The following is a 25,957-nucleotide window of genomic DNA, read 5'->3' on the forward strand; positions in this document are numbered from 1 at the left end:
GTTATAGTTATAATATTTCAGACGAACCGATTAAACTGACCTGGAAACGAGTTGGTAGTTTACACGTGTATCCTAGCAACGGACGAACTCAGCTTCGGCCAATTATGTTAAGGCCAATAGATGATTGACGTGAAACTAACCAATCAAAGGTTTGAGAAACGAAACTGTCCCACCCACGCCGCGTTGAATTGTGGGATTGAAACCGAAAATCGACAACAAACTATCTTCGTTGTCATCTCGCGTTTGTTTTCTGTAGCTATTTAGGAGCGTTTCGTTACACCACTTCACTGGAGAAAGAAAAATGGAACATGTGCATCTGGCTGGGGAGGAGGAGGATCTTTATTCGGGTTACAACGACTATAATCCAACGTTTGACTCCGAGGTGAGTTACCGACTAGTTATGCTATTTTAGCTAACGTAAGCTCTGAAGTTGGCAGTTTAGTTCAAAGCCGTTTGCAATCAATTGTACAGCTCACAATGATACAATTAATGCTACATAGGATAGGAGTTGTATAGGTGGAGAATTACAACATTATTTCAATTTAATTGCATTTATAGTGGCAAATCATAACAGAAGTTATTTCAGGACACTTTCCAGATAGAGGAACGTTAGGTCTAGACCACACATTTACAGAGCAATCCCCCAAAGAGCATGCATTTGGTGATAGAGCGAGTGATGCACATAACTAGCTAGCTAACTATAATAATAAAAGAAATTGAACTAATAATAATTATCGCATTTGGTATAATGGAATAACAGGATGAACAGTAATAATAACAACAGTTAAGATAATAGAACTATGACTTAAATAGGGCTGGGCAATATATATCGATATCGTGATATGAGACTAGATATCGTCTTAGATTTTGGATATCATAATATCGTGATATGACATAAGTGTTGTCTTTCCTGGTTTTAAAGGCTGCGTTACAGTAAAGTAATGTACTTTTCTGAACTTACCAGACTGTTCTAGCTGTTTTATTATTCTTTTTTTGTATTATTTGCCTTTTCCCCACTTAGACATTATGTCCACATTACTGATGATTATTTATCTAAAATCTAAGTGTGAAGATATTTTGTTAAAGCACCAATTGTCAACCCTAGAATATCGCCATAATATCGATATCGAGGTATTTGGTCAAGAATATCGTGATATCTGATTTGCTCCATATCACACAGCCCTATGACTTATTATAATAATAATAATAATAATAATAATAATAATAATAGTAGTAGTAGTAGTAGTAGTAGTAGTAGTAGTAGCAGCAGCAGCAATGGGTGTTGGGCAGGCAGCAGCCATGATCCAGGTGCCACCACAATCTATGGAATTACATGATTAATTGATTGAAAATTAAATTATTAATTTGCGATCTACTTCATAGCAAATTATTATCTACTTTTGTATTGGACAAGGGATTTGTAAAGAATAAAAACTAATTATTTAACAATTTCAAGGAGTTGGAAAACGATGTGGGCTTCCAGCAAGCAGTGAGGACAAGTCATGGAAGAAGACCTCCGGTGAGTACCTACTATTACTAGTTACTTTGCAGATTTAGATTAATAATACAAATATAAATCTCAGCTGTGTGTCTGTCTGTCTGTCTCACTGAGGAGGATAAATTATGTCCTAATTGTACTAAAATGTCATGTTTTGAATTATCTAGATGACTGCCAAATTTCCTGGCACTGCCATTGGCGCTCGACCTTTAGCTTCTTCCTTTGGAGTAAGTACAATGACATGGAATTTCTTTTAAAGGTCCAATGTGTAGGAATTTCTCCAATCTAGCGTTAAGATCATATATCGCAATCAACTCTCTCGCACCATGCAGTTTGTATGATAGAATGTGTAAATATGGGTTAATAGGTGTGGCAGCAATCGCTTCAGGGTGTCGGGTCAGGACACTGCTCCAATGTTCAGGTGAGAGTGTGGGGAGAAAGGAGATGCAGAGTCCAGGGTTACGGTTTAGATGGTTTATATAAACAAATAGGCTTGTCTTTCTGTGTGTGTGTGTGTGTGTGTGTGTGTGGTTCTGTAACAACAAAGCACAGCAATACAGACTGTTTAGAAAGGATAATTACAGACCAATAGCAAAGACAAACCTAAGCTAAACATAGCCATCTACGAATACCCATGCGCTGCTGCCCCCCCAGCACACATCTGCCCCGCTTTCACTCCACAAAATATAATTTATGTAATTATGTGTGGTTGTCATCACGTGACAGTGTGGAGGAGAAAGTAATTTTTTGTAAGTTGTTGTTATGTTATTATTGTTTCAGTATTAGTGTTTGGTATTCAGTTTCTGAACGGTGCACAACAGTTTGGTGACGCCGTCTGAGCCTGATGTCATAATTTTTAATTAGTCATGGTAATACCGTATGCGCGGTAAAATAGGGAGGAGGTTTAACGGTATCAAAATTTGGATACCACGCAACCCTAGTGGGCACATTGCTAGCCCATTGCCGCAGTTCAAACCCACCCGCCATGAGGAGGGAATGCAGTCTGTTGACCAACTTCTTAGCTTGCTCTTGGAGGGAAGACTCTGTAAACAGTTGTCAACATAAAAACAGCATTCTATTGACAGACGGGCATGTTCTCCTGGCTCAGTGTGTCTCTGGACATGAGCTTGGACTGCAAAGATAGCACAACAGGGGCTGCATGTTGTTCCGAAAGGAAGCACCTGCCACTCGTAGACCTTCGATTCTTCATCTACCTTCATGTCGCGCCACAGGAAACGTAGGAATGGTCTGTCTTCTTCTAGCAGATGGACCTGGTGGAACATCCCTTTAACATCACTGCTGATGGCTATTGGATGTTCCCTGAATCGAAGTAGAACTCCCAAAAGGCTAGCTCCCAATGTGGGGCCCGGCAGGAGGTGGTCATTCAGGTTCTGGCCCTTGTATGTGAAGGAGCAATTAAAGGCTATCCTGTCCTTCCCGTTGTGGTGCACCATGTGGTGCGGGATGAACCACGAGTGGCTGCTCCTTTTAGCCTCTGTCGGTGACATGAGTGTGACATAGCCAGCATCAAGCAACTTGTGAATCTCCTTGGAGTAGGTCGCCGCTTTTTCTGGTTCTCTGGCTCTTAGGTTGTGTGGCAACTTAGCTAAGAGGCGAGATACGTGTGAGCCACATCTCAACTCTGTCCAGCTCTGGCCTCCCTACTGGTGCAACATGCCCACTAATGCACGGACTTGTAGGGCAAATGACTTGAAGGCTTTAATGTCACCACTCTTGATATTGGGTCCATCCATCAAATTAGAGATTCGCTTCAAGGCCAGCTGTTGAGGTTGACCGTACATTTCAGTGAGTGCTCTCATGGTATCACTCAATGGGAACAGGCCGTTACTGTATGAATCATCAATTAGCAGTGCTTCTTCACACTTCAGGTGGTCAGTCAGTATCTGGAACTTAAATTGCTCTGAAGCATCAGGTGGGAGGATGTTGTCTAGCCTGAGCTTTAATCTTGCAAACTCACATGGGTCCTCGTGTTTGAAGTCAGGGATTGTCGGCTTAGGTCGGCTATATGTCTCCACAGGTGGGTGTCTGCCGAAGGGGGGGGTTGAGCCTGAGGCCGCTTCGCTGGGTACAGGTGGTCATAATATCTACGGAGATCATCTGGGTAACGGTCATTCCAATGCTGGTACTGAACATCAGGGCCATAATAGATGTCATAGCCATTAGCAGAACGATAGCGATCCTCGGGATAGCCTCTCCGATCACAGTTGTAGCTTTCTCTGGTCTCTCCTGCTCCTCATGGAGAATAGTAGTAGTCTTCTGGGACTTGTACTCTGTGCGCCTGTCTCGGCGTGGAGCTTGCTTCTCTTGACCTGAATTGCAACAGTACTGACCGCCATCCACCTGTACACAAACCTCATATTCAGGCCAATCAGCTAGGTCAAGCAGTGTTGGGATTGAATTCGGATGAGGTTCACAAATCTCTGGAAGTTGGCTCTTAGGTTGTGTGGCAACTTAGCTAAGAGGCGAGATACGTGTGAGCCACATCTCAACTCTGTCCAGCTCTGGCCTCCCTACTGGTGCAACATGCCCACTAATGCACGGACTTGTAGGGCAAATGACTTGAAGGCTTTAATGTCACCACTCTTGATATTGGGTCCATCCATCAAATTAGAGATTCGCTTCAAGGCCAGCTGTTGAGGTTGACCGTACATTTCAGTGAGTGCTCTCATGGTATCACTCAATGGGAACAGGCCGTTACTGTATGAATCATCAATTAGCAGTGCTTCTTCACACTTCAGGTGGTCAGTCAGTATCTGGAACTTAAATTGCTCTGAAGCATCAGGTGGGAGGATGTTGTCTAGCCTGAGCTTTAATCTTGCAAACTCACATGGGTCCTCGTGTTTGAAGTCAGGGATTGTCGGCTTAGGTCGGCTATATGTCTCCACAGGTGGGTGTCTGCCGAAGGGGGGTTGAGCCTGAGGCCGCTTCGCTGGGTACAGGTGGTCATAATATCTACGGAGATCATCTGGGTAACGGTCATTCCAATGCTGGTACTGAACATCAGGGCCATAATAGATGTCATAGCCATTAGCAGAACGATAGCGATCCTCGGGATAGCCTCTCCGATCTAAAGGATGCTTTCTGCCACCTTCCCGATAGTAACAGTCATTACGATGGGCTCGCAGACTAGGCTGTCGATATGACTCAGCAGGGTAAATGTGGCTGTTGTCATAGCGATGATAAGTATCATCAGGAAGTGGGTGGACCTTGTCATCAGGCCGACGATAGGCATCATTAGGCAAAGAACGATACCTAACATCAGGTGTACTGGATGTAGCGCCTCTATGAGGACCATAGCTGCTAAAGGACTGACACTGAAGAGTCAGGGTGTCGGGTCAGGACACTGCTCCAATGTTCAGGTGAGAGTGTGGGGAAAAAGGAGATGCAGAGTCCAGGGTTGCGGTTTAGATGGTTTATATAAACAAATAGGCTTGTCTTTCTGTGTGTGTGTGTGGTTCTGTAACAACAAAGCACAGCAATACAGACTGTTTAGAAAGGATAATTACAGACCAATAGCAAAGACAAACCTAAGCTAAACATAACCATCTATGAATAGAATGCGCAAAGCAATGTTAATGGCTAACAATAATAACTAGAATGCAATGAGCTATCAATTAAAGATTGTAACCTATATAAATGACAGTCATAAGAATTATAACAAGCATTTAAACAGAATAAACAACCGAAATATTCAGTGCACAGCATATAATAGCTATGAGAATGTAAAACACAGTTAAACAGACTATTACAAGCTAGCAGCTAGCTCTGAATCCGGTTGTAAGCTAACAGAAACCTAAATACATTCACGGCTAATAAACACTTACTGTGTGTTACCTAATGCAACAATTAAACTTACATTTCCATGGACGCACACACTAGAAAGAAACTGTCCATCAACAATCGCCGCAGACTAAACTCAAATCCAGCTGATGTCTGTGCTTCTCACTCGCAGCTGCGTTCAGGGGGCGTTGTCAGTGTAGGCACACAGAGTGCACATGCAGAGCACGTGATCAGGCACAGTGGAAACATAATGGGAATGCATTTACATGGCATGGCCTTTTTTACACAGTTCAAAGTACATATTACAGCTACGGTAGCCTAGCCTGGTCCTACCAGACTCTCGTACATTTCATTTTTACATAGAGTCTGGCCACTCTCCATTGACAAGTGTTAACTTCCTTGAAGGCGGGTACTCTGTTGAAGTTTAAAACTATTGGATCTGCCCAGAGCTACTCTGGATCTGCCATAACCAATCGCTAACATTTGGTCGTGACGTATGTCATGCGCATGTGCAACAAGAGGGGAGACCGACAACTATCGGCTTATATTTAGCATTAGCATCGCTAGCGTTAGCCTTAGCCAACTCCTTCACTACTAACGGAGCGAGCTGGAAAATCAAACTTTACCCAAACCCCATGGCCACCAACACAATTCAGCAAAGATTGTTCTTGCTCGGACTTTAACTTCTGGATATTCACAACGGACTGAATGGCTTCGCTGATTGGACTGCCAAATATTTGCCCGGAGAAAACCCAAGAATATACCGCTTTGTAAAAAATGACACAAATTAAACAATATATCATGTAAGCGCATCGTCGTACAGATTAATTCACCGGTATGTACAGTAGGTGTGACATTGTGCAGCTGAAGACAATGATGATGATTTCATCGTGATCTACATGAAAATAAATTACAGGCTAAAGAAACTTACACTTACAATAACCAAGATAACTATAAAGAGCACTTTAAATCTATACTTTTAATAATGAACATGTTTTTGTTTCATATTTGCATTATAAATGATATTGTCAGGTTAACATGCCTAAATTATTCTCACCTATTTTATACTTATTGTTTCATGAAGGCTCGGATCCCTCTGCCCTCTTCAATGGGCAGACCCATGACTGGAGCTGTGCAGGTGAGCAGGATTGGCCAATCAAGTGTGCATTTAAGATCTTGCATAGTTATTTATTATATAATAGTTGACAGATCTTACTTACTCAATGCTAAATTTGTAGGGATTTTAGTTTGATCAATATAGGTTTTGTTGTAGATTTTCTACACGCTTGTATGTTCCCAATTGGCCAATATCATGTAAGTTTACGGAGAGCTAAAAAAACAACCTCATATACTGCTCAACATTAATAATAGCTCTGTTTTTGTAAAGAAAATGGTGAAAATAAAGCGCGTTAGGCAAGCTATCACTATGTTGTGTTATTTTTTTCCTGTTGTCAAATGTGACAGGATGGAGCAGCCCGACCAATGACTGCTGTGAGAGCAGCAGGTTACACTTCCTCCCTGACACGTGGTGAGTTTAAGGGAGTCCCAAAAAGAAATGATCTCGCTACATATGTGTTAATTTGGATTACCATGTGATTAGTGTTTAGCTTGTGATTCTGTGGCTGCTCATTTTCACTCTTTCTGCATTGTGCAAGTTATTCTTCAGTAATACAATACAGTTGTAGTGAGGGACAATGCCAGCATGGCATAGCAGCAGGAAGCAGAAAGGTTATTTAACTTTTTTATTGGTTCTACTCTTCAAAAAGCAAAGCCATTTTTATTAGTATAAATATAAATAGTACCTGTATGTGTATGTATAAGAACAGACTGATAGTATGCATAATACTATGTGTATTATTTGTATTTTCAGGCTCGACCTTTGACCCTCTGGGCCAGTCCAAAGGCCCTGCACCTTCACTTGAAGCAAAGAATGAGGACACGTGAGTTGTCACTCTTTAAACTGTTTTGTTGAAGATTATCCCTGCATTATCCAGGTTAGTGTTTTCCCCTTAGCAGTGTGACGAAAAGACCTGTATAAAGGTATTTATAGGTGCTTTATTGCATCTATTAGAATTAGGATCTAAAGATGCATATTTTGTCATAATAGCGTATGTACTGTAATTGTGTGTCTCTGTATCTGTCTCTAAAGAGCAGTTTTTTTGTTAAGCTGGTGGAGAAAGACATGTGCTTTCAAGCAACATTATCACACATTGTATTGCTGTGTCTGTGTTCTTGCAGACCTGAGGAGAAGATTAAGATTCTGGAGAAAAAAGTGAATGACCTGATAGAAGAGAGCTGCATGGCACAGAGCACTGGAGCCTTACAACTGGTCAGATTCTGTCATTCTTTAACATACTGTTTAGTATTTTAAAAAATGGCTATTTGGAGAGAAGGACCTCCAAGTGAGACAGTGATTCATTTTTCATCGTGTGATCTCGGTACTCCAACACATTGGACTGAGTATCGGGTTAAAGTGTATCATCAGAGGCGCCTTACATTTTCTACCAAATTTAACCCTGTAACAAAGCTTTTGGTTCACTTGCCAGTAGTTGTTAAACCTAAAAAAAAAGCGGTTGGCTAAAATACCTAAAGTTTATTACCCTACCCTATTTTCAGTGCGTTAAAAAGCATATAGTATAACATACTGAACTAGACAACAGATTGAGTTTGTAGTTCATTGTGAAGTGCAACAGAAAACTATTATAACTGAAGCATTTAAAATGCTTTCTCAAAAAGTGACTTGGCAGATGAACTATATTCATCAGGACACATTTTACTGTACGGGGCTTGTTGTATTGTTTATTTTCTACATGGGTGTTGGTGTCACTATTGCTGACCTGTGTATGTGAATTTGTGTCTTTGTGTGGTCATGTCTCTTTACTGTATGTACTGTTACTGATGTGTTTTTACAGGCCCTTGAAAAGGCCAAAGAGGCAGGGAGGAAGGAGAGAGCACTGGTGAGACAGAGGGAACAATCTGGCAATGCGGACCACATCAATTTAGACCTCACCTACTCTGTAAGTAATGCTGCTGTATATGAAACATTGTTCCAGTGTCTGTAAATGAAATGATTGAGCACTTACTTCCTATACTCTGAATGACAAGTACCACCTTCTTGAAATCCACTCTTTAAGCCTGGGTTTTATTACTATCATTAATTAAAGAATAAATACCTGTTGTTGTTGTTGTTGTTGTGTGTTTATTTTTTTTTTTTTACATTCTTATTTATTATCTGTGATACAATCAACTGTGTTTGAGGAGATAATTGGTGTCAAGTAGTCTTCATTCTTACTTATTTGGCGAATCCATCCACCTACTACTACTACTACTACTACTACTAGTGATTTCCTACATTTTCCAGAGTGTGGTGGCTAAGTACAAATAAGAGAGAGCACTTCTTATATAAAATGTCACTTCTCTTGCACAATGGCTGCATTGCATTCTGGTGTATTTGTTGGCGCTAGAGAGAAGTTGTTACTGTTCGATTCTGTGAGAATCAAACTTTTCTTGCTATTAAACTCCATTGTAGTGCTGAAATATCTAGTTGTAATGTCAAATTTTAAGTTTTGCCAATTGCCAACTGGAATAATCACCACTTAAATGTGCTCTGGGTTGTAAATGACATATGCTTTATATGTTAGAATCCTATTTATTTCAGAGGGAGAGGGAGACACAGTTAAGGAAGTAACTGGCAGGATTTGATCCATAGCACATGTTAGGCTTTAGAGGCAGTGGACCTAACCACTCAGCTATGTGGGCACAGCTCACAGAAAACAAATTCAATTTAATGTTAGCTTCTGTGAATCAGTTCCTGACTTCATTTTCTGTTTTGGTATTATTTGATTTAGAAATATTGATTATTTCTGTCATTACCAGGTTTTGCTCAACCTTGCCAACCAGTATGCGAACAATGAAATGTACCCAGAGGCCCTAAACAGCTACCAGGTCATTGTTAAGAACAAGATGTTCAGTAACGCAGGTAAGCAGACCACTGAGCTTCTTACAGATGTGTTTAAACTATGGCTGCCCAAGTGAATCCACCAATTACGCAGGGAGGACAGAAAATCCAGTCTTTTTAATATGACTGTAAAAAAAGAGGATATTTGTTACTGTGACTCTGGTCTGGTATTGCAGCATTGAAGTACAAATTATCATGGTAAAAATGTATTTTCTGTGGTTTTCCCTCAAACTACATCTGTGCTGCTCTTCTAGGCCGCCTAAAAGTCAACATGGCCAACATCTACGTCAAACAGAAGAACTACCCCAAAGCCATCAAGTTCTACCGAATGGCACTGGATCAGATCTCCAACGCTCACAAGGAAATGAGGATCAAGATCATGCAGAACATTGGCGTGGTCTTTGTTCGCATGGGCCAATACTCAGACGCCATAACATCTTTCGAGCACATCATGAGTGAGAGTCCCAACATCAAGACCGGCTTCAACCTTATCCTGTGCTACTATGCAATCGGTGACAGGGAGAGGATGAAAAAGGCCTTTCAGAAGCTCATCTCTGTTCCTCTGGGCATCGATGATGATGACAAGTACATCCCATCTAATGTGAGTTTGTGTGTGTGTGTGTGTGTGTGTGTGTGTGTGTGTGTGTGTGTGTGTGTGTGTGTGTGTGTGTGTGTGTGTGTGTGTGTGTGTGTTTACCTGGATGTAGATGAAATCACTATTGTGTGTTTAAACAATTGGCAACTGTTTTAAATTATTGAAGTACAATAGTCTTGTAGTACGTAAACAACAACATAACTAAGAACACATAGTTATCAGATATGTCTATACATTCTCATTTGCTATTATTCAATGTTTGAACAAACCTTGTCCTGTTATTTCTCTCAGGATGACACAGACTCAAGTATGGTCATCGAGGCCATTAAGAACGACAAACTTCACCAGATGGAAAGAGATCTGTAGGATAATGTCACACAAACACACACTTTTCTTCTTTCCAGCTAAAACACCAAGCACACTGCATTTTGAATACAATGCATACTGTTTTAATAATTGGGTTTTGTACGTGAACCCATGCCCCGTTTTCTCCCCATATATTGTACATAGAAAAGTCCTGGCTGAGAAGTACATCATGACCGCTGCCAAACTCATCGCTCCGGCCATTGAGACATCTTTTGCTACTGGATTTGACTGGTTTGTTACTGTTTGTAAGATGTGATACTGTTATTGGTTTTGTCTTTTCATTTTAACACTAGAGGGCATACAATGTGCAAGTGGACTCCAGCTCCATTACAGTCCTTTTGAAGGACTCAGAAAGACAAAAACATGATTTTCAAGGTGGTAACTGATAAGCAGATATAATAAGAGATAGCTGACAACATACTCAATAAAATGAGTATTTCTGCTGAACTGCTGGGGAGTGTCATTTGATGTTTTGAAGTGTTTTCCCTTGATTTCCGTAATCAGATTTCAAATCTTCCTGGATTTCTAACCCAGCTAGGTCACTCTAAAGGAAAATATGAAAACAATGATAAGTGTTGGTCACTAGTTTTTTGAGTTCTTTTGCACCATTTCCTGCCACTTTAAAGAGGCAGCAGATAGCGTTTTTTCAGATGAAGCCTCAAATCTCAGAGCAAAAACGGCAGATTTGCCCCCCTCTGAAACTGCCGATGCTGAGACTGTGACAGAAACGAGGACAATTAGTGTTGATATGTTTTCATTGAGCAGGTTTCAGGTGCCTCCTGCTCCTGTAGTGAATATGTAAAAGGTTGGCTATAACCTTCCCATCCTCTCCTGCTTCCCCCTTCTTCTTCACACCCATGTTATTTTATTTTTTAAACGAGTGTAGTAAGTTTTATCATCGCTTAAGAGAATTGTATGCATTATAATGTATTTTGTTTTAGTAGTCTGAGTAAAATCACCAAAATCAAAATGCAGTCTATACAGCAGCTTTCATGTGCCTGGCTTATTGGTCAAATTGAGTTTAAACAAATAATTATACATGCTATTTGCAGCAAGAATCAATTGATGTGATATGATGCATAAAGTATTATACTGTGCATATATGGTTGGTTTCTTTTTAGGTGTGTGGACATGGTGAAGAATTCTCAGTATGTTGAGCTTGCCAACGATCTAGAGATAAACAAAGCTATCACCTACCTCCGACAGAAGGACTTCAACCAGGTGACTTTTTGTCTTAACAGTATAAAGGGCAAGACCACTCAATTTAGGCATCTCACTCCTTTAGTCTGTGGTTATCACCACAGTACCATGCTAATATTTGCCACCTTGTTAAAGATTGGATAATTAAGAATATGCCGAATCCTTCCAATTTAAAGCCAGATGTTTAAACCAAACATTTCATGTGACTGCTTCAACCTAAAATCTCAGTATATAATATAATTGCAAAAGTATAAGCCAGTAATGTTAGAGACTGACTTTGCAGAAACAGAAAATATTTGTTGTAGATTGTATTGTCACTGTTGTATAATTGTGTTACAAATGCTAAACCTGGAAAAAAGGTCCTCTCATTAAAGCTAAAAATTTTCGGGAGTAGCAGTTACATTTATGAAATGGTAAAATTAGTGGTATTTCCCTTTTTTCTTTTCTTTTTTTTCCATCTATTTTTCCATCTTTTTTTTTTTTTTTTTTAAGAACAATTTGTTTCCATGCAGTTATTGGCCAGCGTTGTTTAAATATGTCAGTTTTCTCCTGCTAATGCTGTTTCAGGAATGTACAGCATCAGACTCAGATTTTCCCCTTCTCATTGCCCTCCATTCTCTCTTGCTTTTTGTCTTGTTTCCTTCCCATCTGCATGCCTAAGGTTGAGGTATGTGTGCCTTCTGTTTCCATGTTCACGTTTAGATAGTGTTTTTTTTTTTTCCTTGACATGTTACTATGTAAGAAGCTTTTTCCAAATAATGGCACTGCCAAGAGAAGTTGGAGAAGCAATTATTGGTTTAAAACCCACAGACCAGTTAGGAAAATATGGGTGCAGAACAGAAATTATAATGGTTCCTTCTCTAACTTAGCACCCAAGGAACTGCATCTTTGCCAGAAGCGCAAAGTTTTTTTTAATTATATTGAACTGCAGTATCTAACTTTCTTGCACTGACAGGCTTTATATTTATGGAACCCCAACATTTTCAATATTAAGTAATTCAAAAAGGAAACATAATCATATAAATACAGTGTGTAAAACATATAAATATAACTAATTTGTGAAATAATTGAAGACTAACTCAACTCATTCATCATTTGCATAATAACTGACGTAAAATATAAATGTATTAAAACATTATTATAATAACAGATTTAACTAAATAACATTTTATAATAAGTTAATTATTTTACAAATGATTGTGTTATATATTTTCCCCAAATTATTCGTGTGATTATTTCATAATTATTTATTTAATATTGAACACTTTGGAGCTCCATATACATCTGATGCATGTTTGTGGTGCTTTTATACTCTTGATAGGCAGTGGTGATGGTGGTGTAACCTGCAGCCTCAGTGCAGCTGTAGCCTAGCTGGTGGTTTGTCAAAACCTTTACACCCTAATACTGTTGGATTATATCCCCAGTACATAATGTACATAAGTGGCATAACAACCAAGTAAATGTGGTAAAGAGTTTTATTTCAAAAATTACATGTCTGAGGAAAACAATCATGACTCATTACTACAAAAATCAGATAGTTGCATTCTGCAATGATTCTTTAAATAATAATGTTTGTATTTACTTTGTGGTTTATGGTGGTTCCTTTACTGGTCTCCTTTATATACCGTAGTCTTCTAAAATAGACATACAACTACACATTTAATATATATTCTGATATTTTCTTATATAAAGAGTATTTATAGAAGGTGCGATGGCTCAGCATAAATCCTAAATATAAGCAGAAGCTTCAGATCACATCAATATGTGATCTTTTATGTTTGTAGGTGGAGAAATCGGCTTTTACTAAAGTTATGCAGTATTGTATAACATTTACCCTGACAGCTTTTTATTATGCGTTATCAGGCAGTGGAGACTCTAAAGACATTTGAGAAGAAGGACAGCAGAGTGAAGAGTGCTGCTGCCACCAACCTCTCTTTCCTCTACTTCCTGGTAAGATTATCTCTTTGACGAATCAAAAGGCTCTCTGATAACAAACATATAATGACATTATATTTATATTGTTTAAGTGCTCAGAGACACTTCAGAACAGTGGATGTTTGCTGACAAGTATACAGGTGCTGGTCATATAATTAGAATATCATGAAAAAGTTGATTTATTTCAGTAATTCCATTCAAAAAGTGAAACTTGTATAATGTATACTTTAATTCCACACAGACTGATATATTTCAAGTGTTTATTTCTTTTACTTTTGATGATTAGGACTGACAACTAATGAAAACCCCAAATTCAGTATCTCAGAAAATTAGAATATTGTGACAAGGTTCAATATTGAAGACACCTGGTGCCACACTCTAATCAGCTAATTAACTCAAAACACCAGCAAAGGCCTTTAAATGGTCTCTCAGTCTAGTTCTGTAGGCTACACAATCATGGGGAAGACTGCTGACTTGACAGCTGTCCAAAAGACGACCATTGACACCTTGCACAAGGAGGGCAAGACACAAAAGGTCATTGCTAAAGAGGCTGGCTGTTCACAGAGCTCTGTGTCCAAGCACATTAATAGAGAGGCGAAGGGAAGGAAAAGATGTGGTAGAAAAAAGTGCACAAGCAATAGGGATAACCGCACCCTGGAGAGGATTGTGAAACAAAACCCATTCAAAAATGTGGGGGAGATTCACAAAGAGTGGACTGCAGCTGGAGTCAGTGCTTCAAGAACCACCACGCACAGACGTATGCAAGACATGGGTTTCAGCTGTCGCATTCCTTGTGTCAAGCCACTCTTGAACAAGACACAGCGTCAGAAGCGTCTCGCCTGGGCTAAAGACAAAAAGGACTGGACTGCTGCTGAGTGGTCCAAAGTTATGTTCTCTGATGAAAGTAAATTTTGCATTTCCTTTGGAAATCAAGGTCCCAGAGTCTAGAGGAAGAGAGGAGAGGCACAGAATCCACGTTGCTTGAAGTCCAGTGTAAAGTTTCCACAGTCAGTGATGGTTTTGGGGTCCAGGGTCAACGCAGCCGTCTACCAGGAAGTTTTAGAGCACTTCATGGTTCCTGCTGCTGACCAACTTTATGGAGAGGCAGATTTCATTTTCCAACAGGACTTGGCACCTGCACACAGTGCCAAAGCTACCAGTACCTGGTTTAAGGACCATGGTATCCCTGTTCTTAATTGGCCAGCAAACTCGCCTGACCTTAACCCTATAGAAAATCTAGGGGGTATTGTGAAGAGGAAGATGTGATACGCCAGACCCAACAATGCAGAAGAGCTGAAGGCCACTATCAGAGCAACCTGGGCTCTCATAACACCTGAGCAGTGCCACAGACTGATCGATCCATGCTACGCCGCATTGCTGCAGTAATTCAGGCAAAAGGAGCCCCAACAAGTATTGAGTGCTGTACATGCTCATACTTTTCATGTTCATACTTTTCAGTTGGCCAACATTTCTAAAAATCCTTTTTTGTATTGGTCCTAAGTAATATTCTAATTTTCTGAGATACTGAATTTGGGATTTTCATTAGTTGTCAGTTATCATCACAATTAAAAGAAATGAACATTTGAAATATATCACTCTGTGTGTGATGAATGAATATAATATACACATTTCACTTTTTGAATGGAATTACTAAAATAAATCAACTTTTTCATGATATTCTAATTATACGACCAGCACCTGTATGCTGCCAGTAGATTATTCCCCTCTGATTTTGCACCTGTTACAGGAGAAGGACTATGACCAGGCTGACCGATACGCAGACCTTGCCATGACCGCTGACCGCTACAACCCGGCAGCACTTATCAACAAAGGCAACACTGTGTTCGTCAAGCAAGACTATGAAAAGGCTGCAGAGTTCTACAAAGAAGCACTGAGGAATGATTCTTCCTGCACTGAGGCCCTCTACAACCTGGGTAACATCCATTTCCATGATGCAGTGCAGTGGTAGATAATGCAGAGGTCAATTTATGGTATAGTTAGGGTTAAAGGTGGTCCAAGTTCAGCAGTGCTAAACAGGAGTATAACAATAAAAAAACATTACTCTAAAAGCCATAAGTTTCTTGTTGTCACCTTCAATAGCTGGGAATCTAAATGTAAAAAAAAAATGTAATCTCTGTTTTCCAGTATGATTCATCCATCATAGGTGGGCTCATGACCAGTTTTGAAAAGCATTTGACATTAAAAATGTCCACTTACTGTATTTAAAGTACACTGTAAGGACTTCATGTGTCACCTTTTTTTAGGGGAATATCTGTAGGTTGTAAACTTGTTATAGTGTCGTAAGTCAATTAAAGCAACACTAGAGAACTTTTCCCGCTTCGGTCCCCCTACAGGTTGGAAGCAGAATTGTTCATTACATTACATTATTCAAGTTTGCCAGATCGGGTAGCGGATCTGTAGTGTAATGTAATGGACAATTCCGCTTCCAACCTGTAGGGGGACTGAAGCGGGAAAAGTTCTCTTGTTGCTTTAAGTTTGACAGTTTTTGGCCCCTATCCACTTGTACCAGGTCTAACTTATAAGAAACTGAATCGTCTCGAGGAGGCTCTGGACTGCTTCCTGAAGCTCCATGCCATTCTACGGAACAGTGCCCAAGTCATGTACCAGCTGGCCAATCTGTATCCTACTGATAAGAAGTGTAATTTGTTAAATGTGTTTGTGAATGTTTGTCTGTAACTGCTTCAAACAATTGTAAATCAGTAGATGTTTTTGGGAAGGTGTTCATTTATGGATTCAAACCTGTGTCTCTGTCCATTCCCATGTGATCATATGTTGGTCTTTGACTCATTGGCTTCATATATGAGCTTCTGGAAGATCCCCAACAGGCAATCGAGTGGTTGATACAGGTCTTGAGTGTAACTCACACCGACCCCCAGGCACTGGCCAAACTGGGGGAGCTCTATGATGGCGAGGGGGACAAATCCCAGGCTTTCCAGTACTACTATGAGGTATGAGATCATTTAATGTGTTGCTGAGGATTTAATTTAACAATGTATTGATTCATGTAACATTTCAGCATTGGTTACCTATAAGTGCTCTGATGTTGTTTGGGTTGTGTTGCTGTCCAGTCCTTCAGGTACTTCCCCTCCAACATTGATGTGATCGAGTGGCTTGGGGCTTACTACATCGAGACACAGTTCTGTGAGAAAGCCATTCAGTACTTTGAAAGAGCCACACTCATACAGTAAGTAACCACAAGTTAAAGTAATGTAGAAGGTAAAAGAATGACAAGTAACAAACCAAATAGTTCTGTGTAAAAAAAACCCCAAAAAAAACAAAAACATGAAGCTTGTTCTCATCTGGAAGTAATTTTTGTCTTGAACAAACAGACAGATCATTTGGTTTTGTTTGTCTTCTAAATTCAGAATTGACTTTTTTTGTCCAATCTCTTCTTAAAAAAACGGTTGTGTTAAAACTGACTGAATATCTTTCTGCTGTGTTTCTCAGACCAACCCAGGTGAAGTGGCAGTTAATGGTGGCAAGCTGCTACAGAAGAAGTGGTGAGAATGATTCTTTTCTTTACCTTTACTGGCATAATAACATAGCATGTTTCCGCCTATTCTCTGTCAAAACCATATCACAGAAAAGTAGATTCACTCCACATTGGAATTCCTAAACTTTATCATCCACACGATGAGTGCTTGGTCATTTATTTGATAAAGATTTATTCTTTTAATCTAGTAAAGTTTTGTTGTATCTTCACTGACTGTGAGGAGGTAAATGTGGGGAAAAGTAACAGCTGTTTCACTTAACAGTTTCAGAAACATTGACTCAGGGTGCCTGACTGAACTAGCAATGCGCTGTGTTAAAGTTGTAAACATAGATCCTTTTCTTTTTTTCTGAACAGGAAACTACCAGAAGGCTCTGGAAACGTATAAAGACATTCACCGCAAGTTTCCAGAAAATGTGGAATGTAATTCATCCTGTTTGTTACACAATTTTCAACAGAACTATTGACGAACTTCAGATGATCCACTGATCAGATTGTAAAGAAAAAAAAAAAACTCTGTGTGTTTGACCAGGCCTGCGTTTCTTGGTGAGGCTGTGTACGGACATGGGTTTAAAGGAAGTCCAAGATTACGCCACCAAGCTGAAGAAAGCAGAGAAGATGAAGGAGATCAAAGAACAGGTAAATCTCAGTTTAACAAGTATAGGCTTTTAAAAGAGCGATTTGCAGCATTGTTGTGTAAATAAAGTTATAGTCTGCTGTTCTCTATAACCAGTCGCTACAACCTGATAGTGATTCACCCTGTAGGTAGTTTATAAAAGCTTTTACAGTGGATTACCACGTAAGGATCAAAATGCATCAAAAGCCTTATACAGGCAACGTAGTTTATTGATAGAACATTCAAATAAGGTAATACATCTGCATAATAACATTACGCAGCCACGCCGCTTGTTTTGAAGTCGTATGTTACAGATCTTTCGTAAGCTTTCATTAATCTTCTTCTTCTTTTTTTCACCAATGTCTTGGCGTCCTGTCGTCTGTTCCCGGACAAGAACACGCTGATTAAAAACATACACGTGTCCCTTTGCCATAAAATTGGTCAGTGGTCGCTGCAGTTCCAGAAATGCATGAAACACAGCTTAGTCTTCTGTAGATTTTCCATTAGTCAAACCGTGTTCAGAAGAGAATGCTATGCAGCTGTTAAACACCTGGCTGACACGAATGTTGGGTCATTTTCAAACAGTTGTTGTGTTTGGAGAGTCGTTCAGTGTCACCTGAGACATCTGAATGAATTAAATAAGTGGTTAGTGGTTTGATTTTAGCCAGCCAGGACATGGGGATTGGGCTGCAGAAGTCTGGTAGCCTCACTTCTTTTTAACGCACCTTAAGGTTTATTTTTATCTTCAAACTTGTATTCTTCAGCCTTAACCAAAGATGTCTCAAGTCAAGTTTTTAAGATTAATAGAGAGAGATAGATACTTTGATTATCCCCAGAGGGAAATTCACCTCACAGGAGCAGTACACAAACAAAATCACACTGAACAAAGAATAGTGCAAAGAATAATTAAAAATAATAATCAAAACAATTATTAAAAGTACTAAAACAAGAGTTAAAAGTAAAAGAGTAAAAAGACGTATGCCCTTTAAAACATGTGCATGCAATAGTTTGCAGATATAACATATTATGCAGTAGTACTCCCCAAAGCCTGTACACAAACATTGATGTGTAAAATCAGTGGATTTTCCCTTTTTAAGTGGTAATTCCAAGAGTATTCTATTACATCTGTCTGATTTGTGATTATGATTTATTCATTCAGCTCTGAGTAAAAGCTAGATAAGAAAATCCCCAAATATCACATCATCAAAATTAATTCTGCATTGCATCCTTATCTTGAGGAATGCAATAACAAGTATCTATGGTGGCTCCCAAATTTAAGGTTGACACCTAAAGTAGATGACAGGCCTGTGGTCTCCGGGGTCAGTCAAGTTCTCAAGAAGGCGTGATTCGTAACCGAGCCGTGTGCAGGGTTCGCGCGAGGTCTTAAAGTCTAAAATTCTGAACTTTAAATTTAAGGCCTTAAAACGTCTTAAAAACGGCCAGATTTTCATCCGAGGTCTTAAATTTCATTTAGTCAGGTCTAAAAAAAGCTCTGCAACTCTCTGTAACAAAACCAGCAGAACACTGCCCTCAGAACGTTGGTTCAGTGTGTTATAGTTCTTTCTGGGGGATATTGGTGTTGGTACGTACGCGGTGATAAAACTTCAAATCCCGTGATAAATGCAATACCTGCCTGCGAAATACGTCTGCGTCTCCTCAGAGTTTGTCTAGGCCTACGTGTGGAAAATGGGGAAAGTGTACTTTTAACAAGACATGGCTAGATCACTGCGATTTCCGCTGTTGGTTACAAGTGGTACCCATTTTTTTGGTAATGCTTAAATTTCAATCTTTTCTGAAAATGTCTTAAAAAGGTCTTAAATTTGACTTACTAAAACCTGCAAGAACCCTGCGTGTGCCACCAGAGCCAGGAACAGTTTAGGAGGATGATTTTGTCAAATCACAAGCAGCTGCTCTTAAATCCAACCAGAGAAACTATCCAACAGAGTGACAGAGAGGCAGACAGAGCCAGAGGGTTGATTTATTAATCCCAAAAATCTCCAGAGTGAACAACAACTGATCCTGATAATATACTGTAACTGCATAGTGTATGAAAGGGTGAATGAGATAATGATTAGCAGAAAAGAATGTGTGTTTATGTTAAATGTCTTATTTTACCATGGAAATTCCCATATATTTAGTTTCAAAAATATTTTTCGACTGAATTAGTTAATGAGACACAGAAAGAGGCAAGTAAAAAAGACTGGGCGTTTTTACCAGAATCCACTTATATAGCATTAAATTGTTTTTTTTCACCACAAAAAAATAATCTTGTTAAAAACTGTATATGGTAGAGGCATTTCAGTTGAAACATTGAGAATAATTTCAATTTAATCTTAATTTCCCCAATTCTGCCCACCCTCAATCTCTCTTTCTGCAGAGGGTGAAGTCGGGGCGGGAGGGCAGTGCCAGAGGTCGGAGAGAAAACAGAGAGGGCAGCGCCGGGAGTGCTGGTGAGTCAGTAGTCACAATAACATACAAAGTTCCTGCTGTGCGTAGCTCTGCAAATGTTTGGAAAGTCCAATGTATAAATAACTCGTTTAACGGTACAAACCCAAATCTCCAATTTAAACATCGGGGGAAAAGTGCGGACTTCATTGAAATTAGAAGTGCGTAGTAACCTTAACATCAGCATGAGTGCATATATTGTTGGTAAAGACAGGGCTGTGTTTCTGACCTCAATTCTTTTGGGTACAGGTTCAAATGCATCCATAACACAAAGTTTTGAAAACAATACAGTTCAACTAATCCTCATTTTTAGTGTCTTTTGTTCATGTATGTCATCACTTCTCTCTTCTGTCATTCACACATGCTGCTGGGCAGCAGGCGTCTCCACACCTGTCCTCACCTCTCCTAAGAAGGCCAGCATTATGGGTATACCTTTATACACCACACTGAGTCCTGACTAGAGTAGAAGGCTGCAGTCATGTTCTGTTGCAAGTCTGATTTATTTTTAAGTGTGTGAAAGGAGCCATTGTGGAGTTGTAGCTGTAACTCCCTATCTAATATCCAATGGGTCACTAACAGGTCAAACACCTTACCGGGTCAGATTAACGGACCTCCTTGGTTGACTGAATTCCTTCATCCTTTTGGGATACAAAATTGTTCACGTGGAATGACAACGTAGCCTCACCTCTTTGTAGGATAAGACTGTTTAGGAGCCCTGAATGAACTGAGAGCTTGAGGCCACAGCAGACACCGGAGCAGACAAACTTCCACAGTTTTAGAACTCCTTCACTACAGATCCACAACAAATACAGACACATACTCTAGACTGGCTCCAGAACTGGAAAGCTGGCTCATCAGCAGATTTCAAACGCAATCCAGACAAACTAGAGAGTTGCCAAAAAGTTTAACAAAGACCAGCTTTGCTCTCTCTTGTGCAGCTTAACGTCTTTCGTGTAGTTTAATATATTTTAATGCACCTGTTATTGTGACTGCTGCTCCACCCTTCCAAGACTTCCATTATACCCCCATGTCCTGATAAATTAGATTAGAAAACCTCAAACTTGTGTGCTTTTACTGTTCCATTTTGTTTTTTACTGCCAGATATGTAAATGGTTCTGTTAAAAAGTAGCTTTTGTTGAACATATTCAATTCTTTGTATTCTTGAATATTTATTATGACACTTAAGTTGTTTAGCTAAACCCCAAATCCTCTTCTTACTTTCTTACGGCACATCAGAGATGGATGTTAAAGCAGGTAGGAGAACAGATGTTATACAATGTCAACAAATGAGTTTTTATCAGCTCTCTGTAATTGCTTCTTTCTGCCATTTGTTTTGATCTCTATTTGTGTCCAATGATCTTCAGTCCAACAAATCTTTCTTTCTTTTTGTGTTTTCTTCCGTTTCTTTGGCTCTTGTGGCTGTATTCTTGCTCTGCTTCCTCTTTGCTGCCCAGTATCTCAATCTGAGTCTAAACAACTCAGTCCACTGTTGGATTCAGGGAGAGGTATGTAAGGTCATTACTCCAAACTAAAGCTAAACTCTTGATAATCAATAACATGAACCTCTTGCATTTGTCTGATAGTCATTTAGTTATTTGTTTTTTACAGGGACAATGCATGTTAATCAACGTCACTGTAAATGTTCCACTGTTAGCCAAAAGGTTCATTTTCAACTGATTAGCCAAATTTTCTAGAGCCGAATTTCCTTAGCCAGATTTTGTGCTATGATTCATTAACATTACTTTTTTTGTTCATTTTCCATTAGAAATGCTTAAATATTTGTTTTTATATTAATTGATAGTGTCAAAAAATGTGAAAAGAACGGGACTAAATTGGCATTTAACCAAATCTGTATCATTTGGGTTGGCTTTCCCCTTACGCAAGCAATTCATGTAGCACATTCATTCCTTCATTTAAGGAGCCACATTCCAAAAGAAGAATAGAAAAACGCTGTATACCCGTGACGAAACCTTTCTATTATGTCTTTTAAAAGAACTGCATGTGCACAATCATACAGTACTGTGTAGGAGATTAATGCAAATTATTTTTGAAGTTTGCATTGTACATTGACAGAGCCGAAGTGAGTGGTTAGTTATCTTTAAGTAAACGCACAAGAATCCAAGTAAGTATAGTGTTTCAGTCAAAACACTATGAACTGGTCCAGAAATCTTCTAACAGGCAGCTGTGATGTTGGACTGCGATCAGCGGTTGCACTGAGTGCTCTCACAGGGGAGGATGGAATGATCGCCCAACCTTCTTTCAGATATTTGAGAAAACCTCTAGTGCACCTGAGAATTTTCCCTCTGTCTGCATATTTTCAGCACTGTAAATTATGTTTGTTTGTGTGTGTCGAGGCTTTTGGTTTTCTCACGCATCCAAACCTGTCATTCTTTGATGTGAAACTGGTAAAACCACTGTCACAGAGCAAGAGGTGCAGGGTTCAACCTGTGCCTAAAATGTTCTTATATTTGTTTTTGAACTTGTTTCTCTTTCGTTCTTTATCACTTAACTTTTGTGTTCTTATTCTCTCTGTCCAACTAACTTGCATTTAGCATTTTTCAAGTGTTTTTTCCAAATAAGTTTGAGCAAGAAAGTGCAAAAGCCTGAAAGTTGATTGCTTGATCAACGTTTCCCTCACATAAATATTATGGCCATTCGTGCTGTGAAGGTGCATAAAACGGACTCATTGCAACTTTAATCATGGAAACCGTTACACACGATCAATTTTAAGTCTGGCTTCCAACCTGTCATGTCATCCCTCTTTTCTGTGTTTCCCAGTTGTGTATTCTAAAAGAGAAATGCCACTGAAACCATCCAGTAAAAGAATAAATGGGGAAAAAAAGACAGTTTTCCAGCAGAGGTTTCAGTTTGCCAGCCGTTTGTGAGGCCTCGTGTGAGATGTTTGGGAGTGGGACTGTGAAAGAGGGTAGAAAATCAGGCCTCTTTTTTTCCTTCCTGGTTTTCAGCTTTCTGCCTTTGCTCTTGTCGTTTCCAAGGCTACCTGGCAGCCAGATGTGAGCTGCTGCTCGCGTCGGTCCTTCAGCTCACTAGAGCGCTCTGTCAGCCTGTCATCTGACTGAGCCGGCAGCACAGACACATATTCTCCAACATATTCATTACATCTTAGAGTACTAGCTCTGTCTAAGAGAATTAAGACCTGAGCTGTCAAATGTAATCAATGACACGGAGCGTGTCATTTGATCGAAGTCGCCTGTTAATGGCACGATACCCCTTGCATTGTGGTCTTTATACACTTTTTAGATCTTGGTTGTTTATAACTCCTGTGTGTGTGTGTGTGTGTGTGTGTGTATGTATGTATATATATATATATATATATATATATATATATATATATATATATAACCGGACATAGGATTTTAGTCATCGGACGTCTGGATCTAAAGGTATGAGAGAAATAAAAGTAAAGGATCAATAGTTGAAACATTCAACGTCTGTTACAACACCTCAATTTGATGTATTGAAATGTGTTCAAAATATTCAGTTTAAATTAACACATTTGGAACATATGCGCTACACACATTTCATAACGTACTGTATTTGTCTCACATCTCCACCATATTGACTTTTCAGAGTGTGAGAAAAACAAGCATACTCCCTGTTTGACCTCTGCACATTTTTTGGAGTCTCAAGCCAAAAAACATAAAATGGTCCAGCTTTGAGGGACACCTTTCTGTCAGAATTGGCAAATGTACTCCAATTTGACCTTTTTAAAGCATCATTCATAATCCGATCAATTGTTCTGAGTATGTTTGTGTCTGCATGTGTGTTTTGTGCAGACAGCGGCCACAGCAGCAACAGCACTAAGGGAGAGCGGCTGAGCGCCAAGATGAGGTCACTTCCTGGTTCCAATGAGCCCTATGAGGCCAGCAGCCCAAAAGAAATAGGTGAGAAACTCATGTTTTCTCTCTTTTCCCCTCTGTAAACAATTACAGGATATAAGCTGTATCTCAACTACTCTCTTTAATCTTTGAACCCTTGGTTTTTTAGCTTTGCTGACACTTCAACCACCTACATTATATATGAGAGATCAGTTTTCATGCAGTCTGTATTTTTGCTGCCATTTAAAGCCACTAAAATATAAAGTTGCCTTCAACAATATTTCTCACAAGGAGACTTTGACCATAAGAGGACAAACAGTTTTTACATTTCTTAACAGTGAAAATAAGAGACTACAATACACAATCAGCAGTTCTATTTATTTCATCTTAAAAAAACATAAAAAGGCAAATCCATTTCTTTGACATAGCACTTAAAGATAACCTACTACCTGGAAATTCTTCATAGACAGCCTCTTAAGGTCAAGATAATTGTAAAATCTGTTTTACAAATCTAAAATTTAAGAGATGTTTCCTATAAACATCATAACTGAAGATGCTCTTAGAAATGATCATAGATTACCGTTAGATTAAAGCTCATAGGTTACAGTAGACCAGCATCTTAAGAAGCTGTGGAACCTACAAGAGGAAACAAAATCTATGTGTATTATTTGTTTTGTTTTTGTTCATGTATACATTTATACTATTATCATGAACACTTGTGTTCTTTAAGTGACTTTGTTGTATAATGAGTGATGGTGTTTAAATGATAGAATAAAACAAACTTACTATTGATCATCACTGTTCCCCTCTCTTTACTCAACAAATGCCACTTTCCTGATGGTATATTTTCAGGTTTTATATCTTCTTATTTCTTTTTATTCATGGTGCATGTGTTGTTTGCATCATGCTTAGCTTAGCAGGTCTAATACAGAAATGATAACAGAATGACATCCACAACAGAATGCATCACAACATGACGTGTATAGTTATGAAACCTATAGGAACTAGCACTATTTCATTTTTGGTTTAATGTGAGTTTAGGAGTAACGTCTGCCTCCAGCAATAGGTAAATCAATCATAACCTTTTTAAACTTGCACCCAGTTCACTTGGGTCAGTTCTCAGCTCACTTGACTTATAAAAGGCAGCAAGTTGAAAGCTGTTGACCGTTTACTGCACATTGTCTTTGTTATCATACTGAAACATTTCAAATATAAATGATTTGTTCAGTATTCAGGTATTCTTGATATAAAGCACGGCTTACAGATATTTAAATGTGCTCCAAATTTAAGAGCATTTGTAGAAATTCCCTTTAACTTTTAAGATTGTTATCAGAAAACGGGGCCCAGGACATTTGATAACGAGTAAACCTCTGTTCCTCTCGTGTGTAGATGCGTCCTACGTGGACCCACTGGGGCCTCAGATGGAGAGACCAAAGACTGGAGCCAAGAGGCGCGTGGAGGATGACGACTTTGCAGATGAAGAGCTGGGAGACGACCTGCTGCCGGAGTAGCTTTCTTCACATTCTGCCTTCGCTGCATTGTTGAGACATTTGCTCTTTTGTCACCTTTTGAAAGGCAAGAGCACAAAGTTTCACCACAAAACTAAAACATTTTATACTCCACTCAAAAAACATAAATGTTACGGGATAAAGACTTGATTTTTCATGGGCATCAATAAGGGTCCAGTACATCTGTTATTGCAATACAGTCACAATGTAGTTAAAGTGTTGACGTTTTACTTCAATTTAAATGTGTTTACATTCATATGCGATGAATTGTGTAGAAACTATAGACCTTTTAGACATTCTGTTCCTCCCAAGAGTAAACAAGTTCTTTACTGTTCACAAAATGTGAACGTCCTAAAACACAAGTGTGCATTTTAACCTCACTGTCACCTTTTTTCATTTGAAACCCAGTGTTGGGGCACAAAGCCAAAACAATGAAAAACATATTGCTGTCGTAATATTTTTGACTGCAATATATGTTTCCATGTGTGTGAGCTAGGAGCTGCTTTGGAAAATCCATCAACAGGATACAAGAAACTTATGTAATGCATCCATTTCAGGTCGTGTTTAGTTACTTTTTACATTTGTACTTATTCCAAAAATGCTTATTTGTAGTATAACATGTATTTATGTTTGTGTTTATTTAATAATAATTAAAAAAGAAACTATTTTATCTATTCAAGAACTA

General features: G+C 39.1%; 1 protein-coding gene across 5 annotated transcripts; it reads left to right on the forward strand.

Annotated features, from left to right (window-relative positions):
• The first annotated feature begins 198 nt into the window (after nt 1-198).
• ift88 (intraflagellar transport 88 homolog) lies at nt 199-25,954 on the forward strand. 5 transcript variants are annotated; one of them, XM_078262492.1, is made up of 26 exons: nt 199-382; nt 1,457-1,519; nt 1,666-1,725; nt 6,384-6,437; nt 6,764-6,827; nt 7,170-7,239; nt 7,538-7,628; nt 8,212-8,316; nt 9,176-9,278; nt 9,512-9,858; nt 10,144-10,214; nt 10,363-10,449; nt 11,340-11,439; nt 13,282-13,368; nt 15,101-15,287; nt 15,884-15,991; nt 16,171-16,322; nt 16,443-16,558; nt 16,822-16,874; nt 17,222-17,287; nt 17,397-17,503; nt 19,858-19,930; nt 20,301-20,351; nt 21,380-21,430; nt 23,723-23,830; nt 25,154-25,954. In XM_078262492.1, exons 1-26 carry the CDS (start codon nt 302-304, stop codon nt 25,273-25,275), a joined length of 2,577 nt encoding a protein of 858 aa, XP_078118618.1. In that variant the 5' UTR covers nt 199-301; the 3' UTR covers nt 25,276-25,954. The 5 variants fall into 5 exon arrangements, with proteins under 5 accessions (XP_078118618.1, XP_078118619.1, XP_078118622.1 ...); XM_078262493.1 differs by having other exon boundaries at nt 20,304-20,351; XM_078262496.1 differs by lacking the exon at nt 20,301-20,351.
• Nucleotides 25,955-25,957: the final 3 nt, after the last annotated feature.

This window comes from Sander vitreus, chromosome 11, assembly GCF_031162955.1.
Source record: "Sander vitreus isolate 19-12246 chromosome 11, sanVit1, whole genome shotgun sequence".
NCBI lineage: Eukaryota > Metazoa > Chordata > Actinopteri > Perciformes > Percidae > Sander > Sander vitreus.

What these genes read in the sequence shown, in the direction of transcription:
- ift88 (XM_078262492.1), top strand. Translation starts at nt 302, where the DNA reads ATGGAACATGTGCATCTGGCTGGGGAGGAGGAGGATCTTTATTCGGGT. An exon ending in GAAAGAGCCACACTCATACA is followed by an intron (nt 16,559 to 16,821) that starts GTAAGTAACCAC and finishes TGTGTTTCTCAG; the next exon opens with ACCAACCCAGGTGAAGTGGC. An exon ending in TGAAGGAGATCAAAGAACAG is followed by an intron (nt 17,504 to 19,857) that starts GTAAATCTCAGT and finishes CTCTTTCTGCAG; the next exon opens with AGGGTGAAGTCGGGGCGGGA.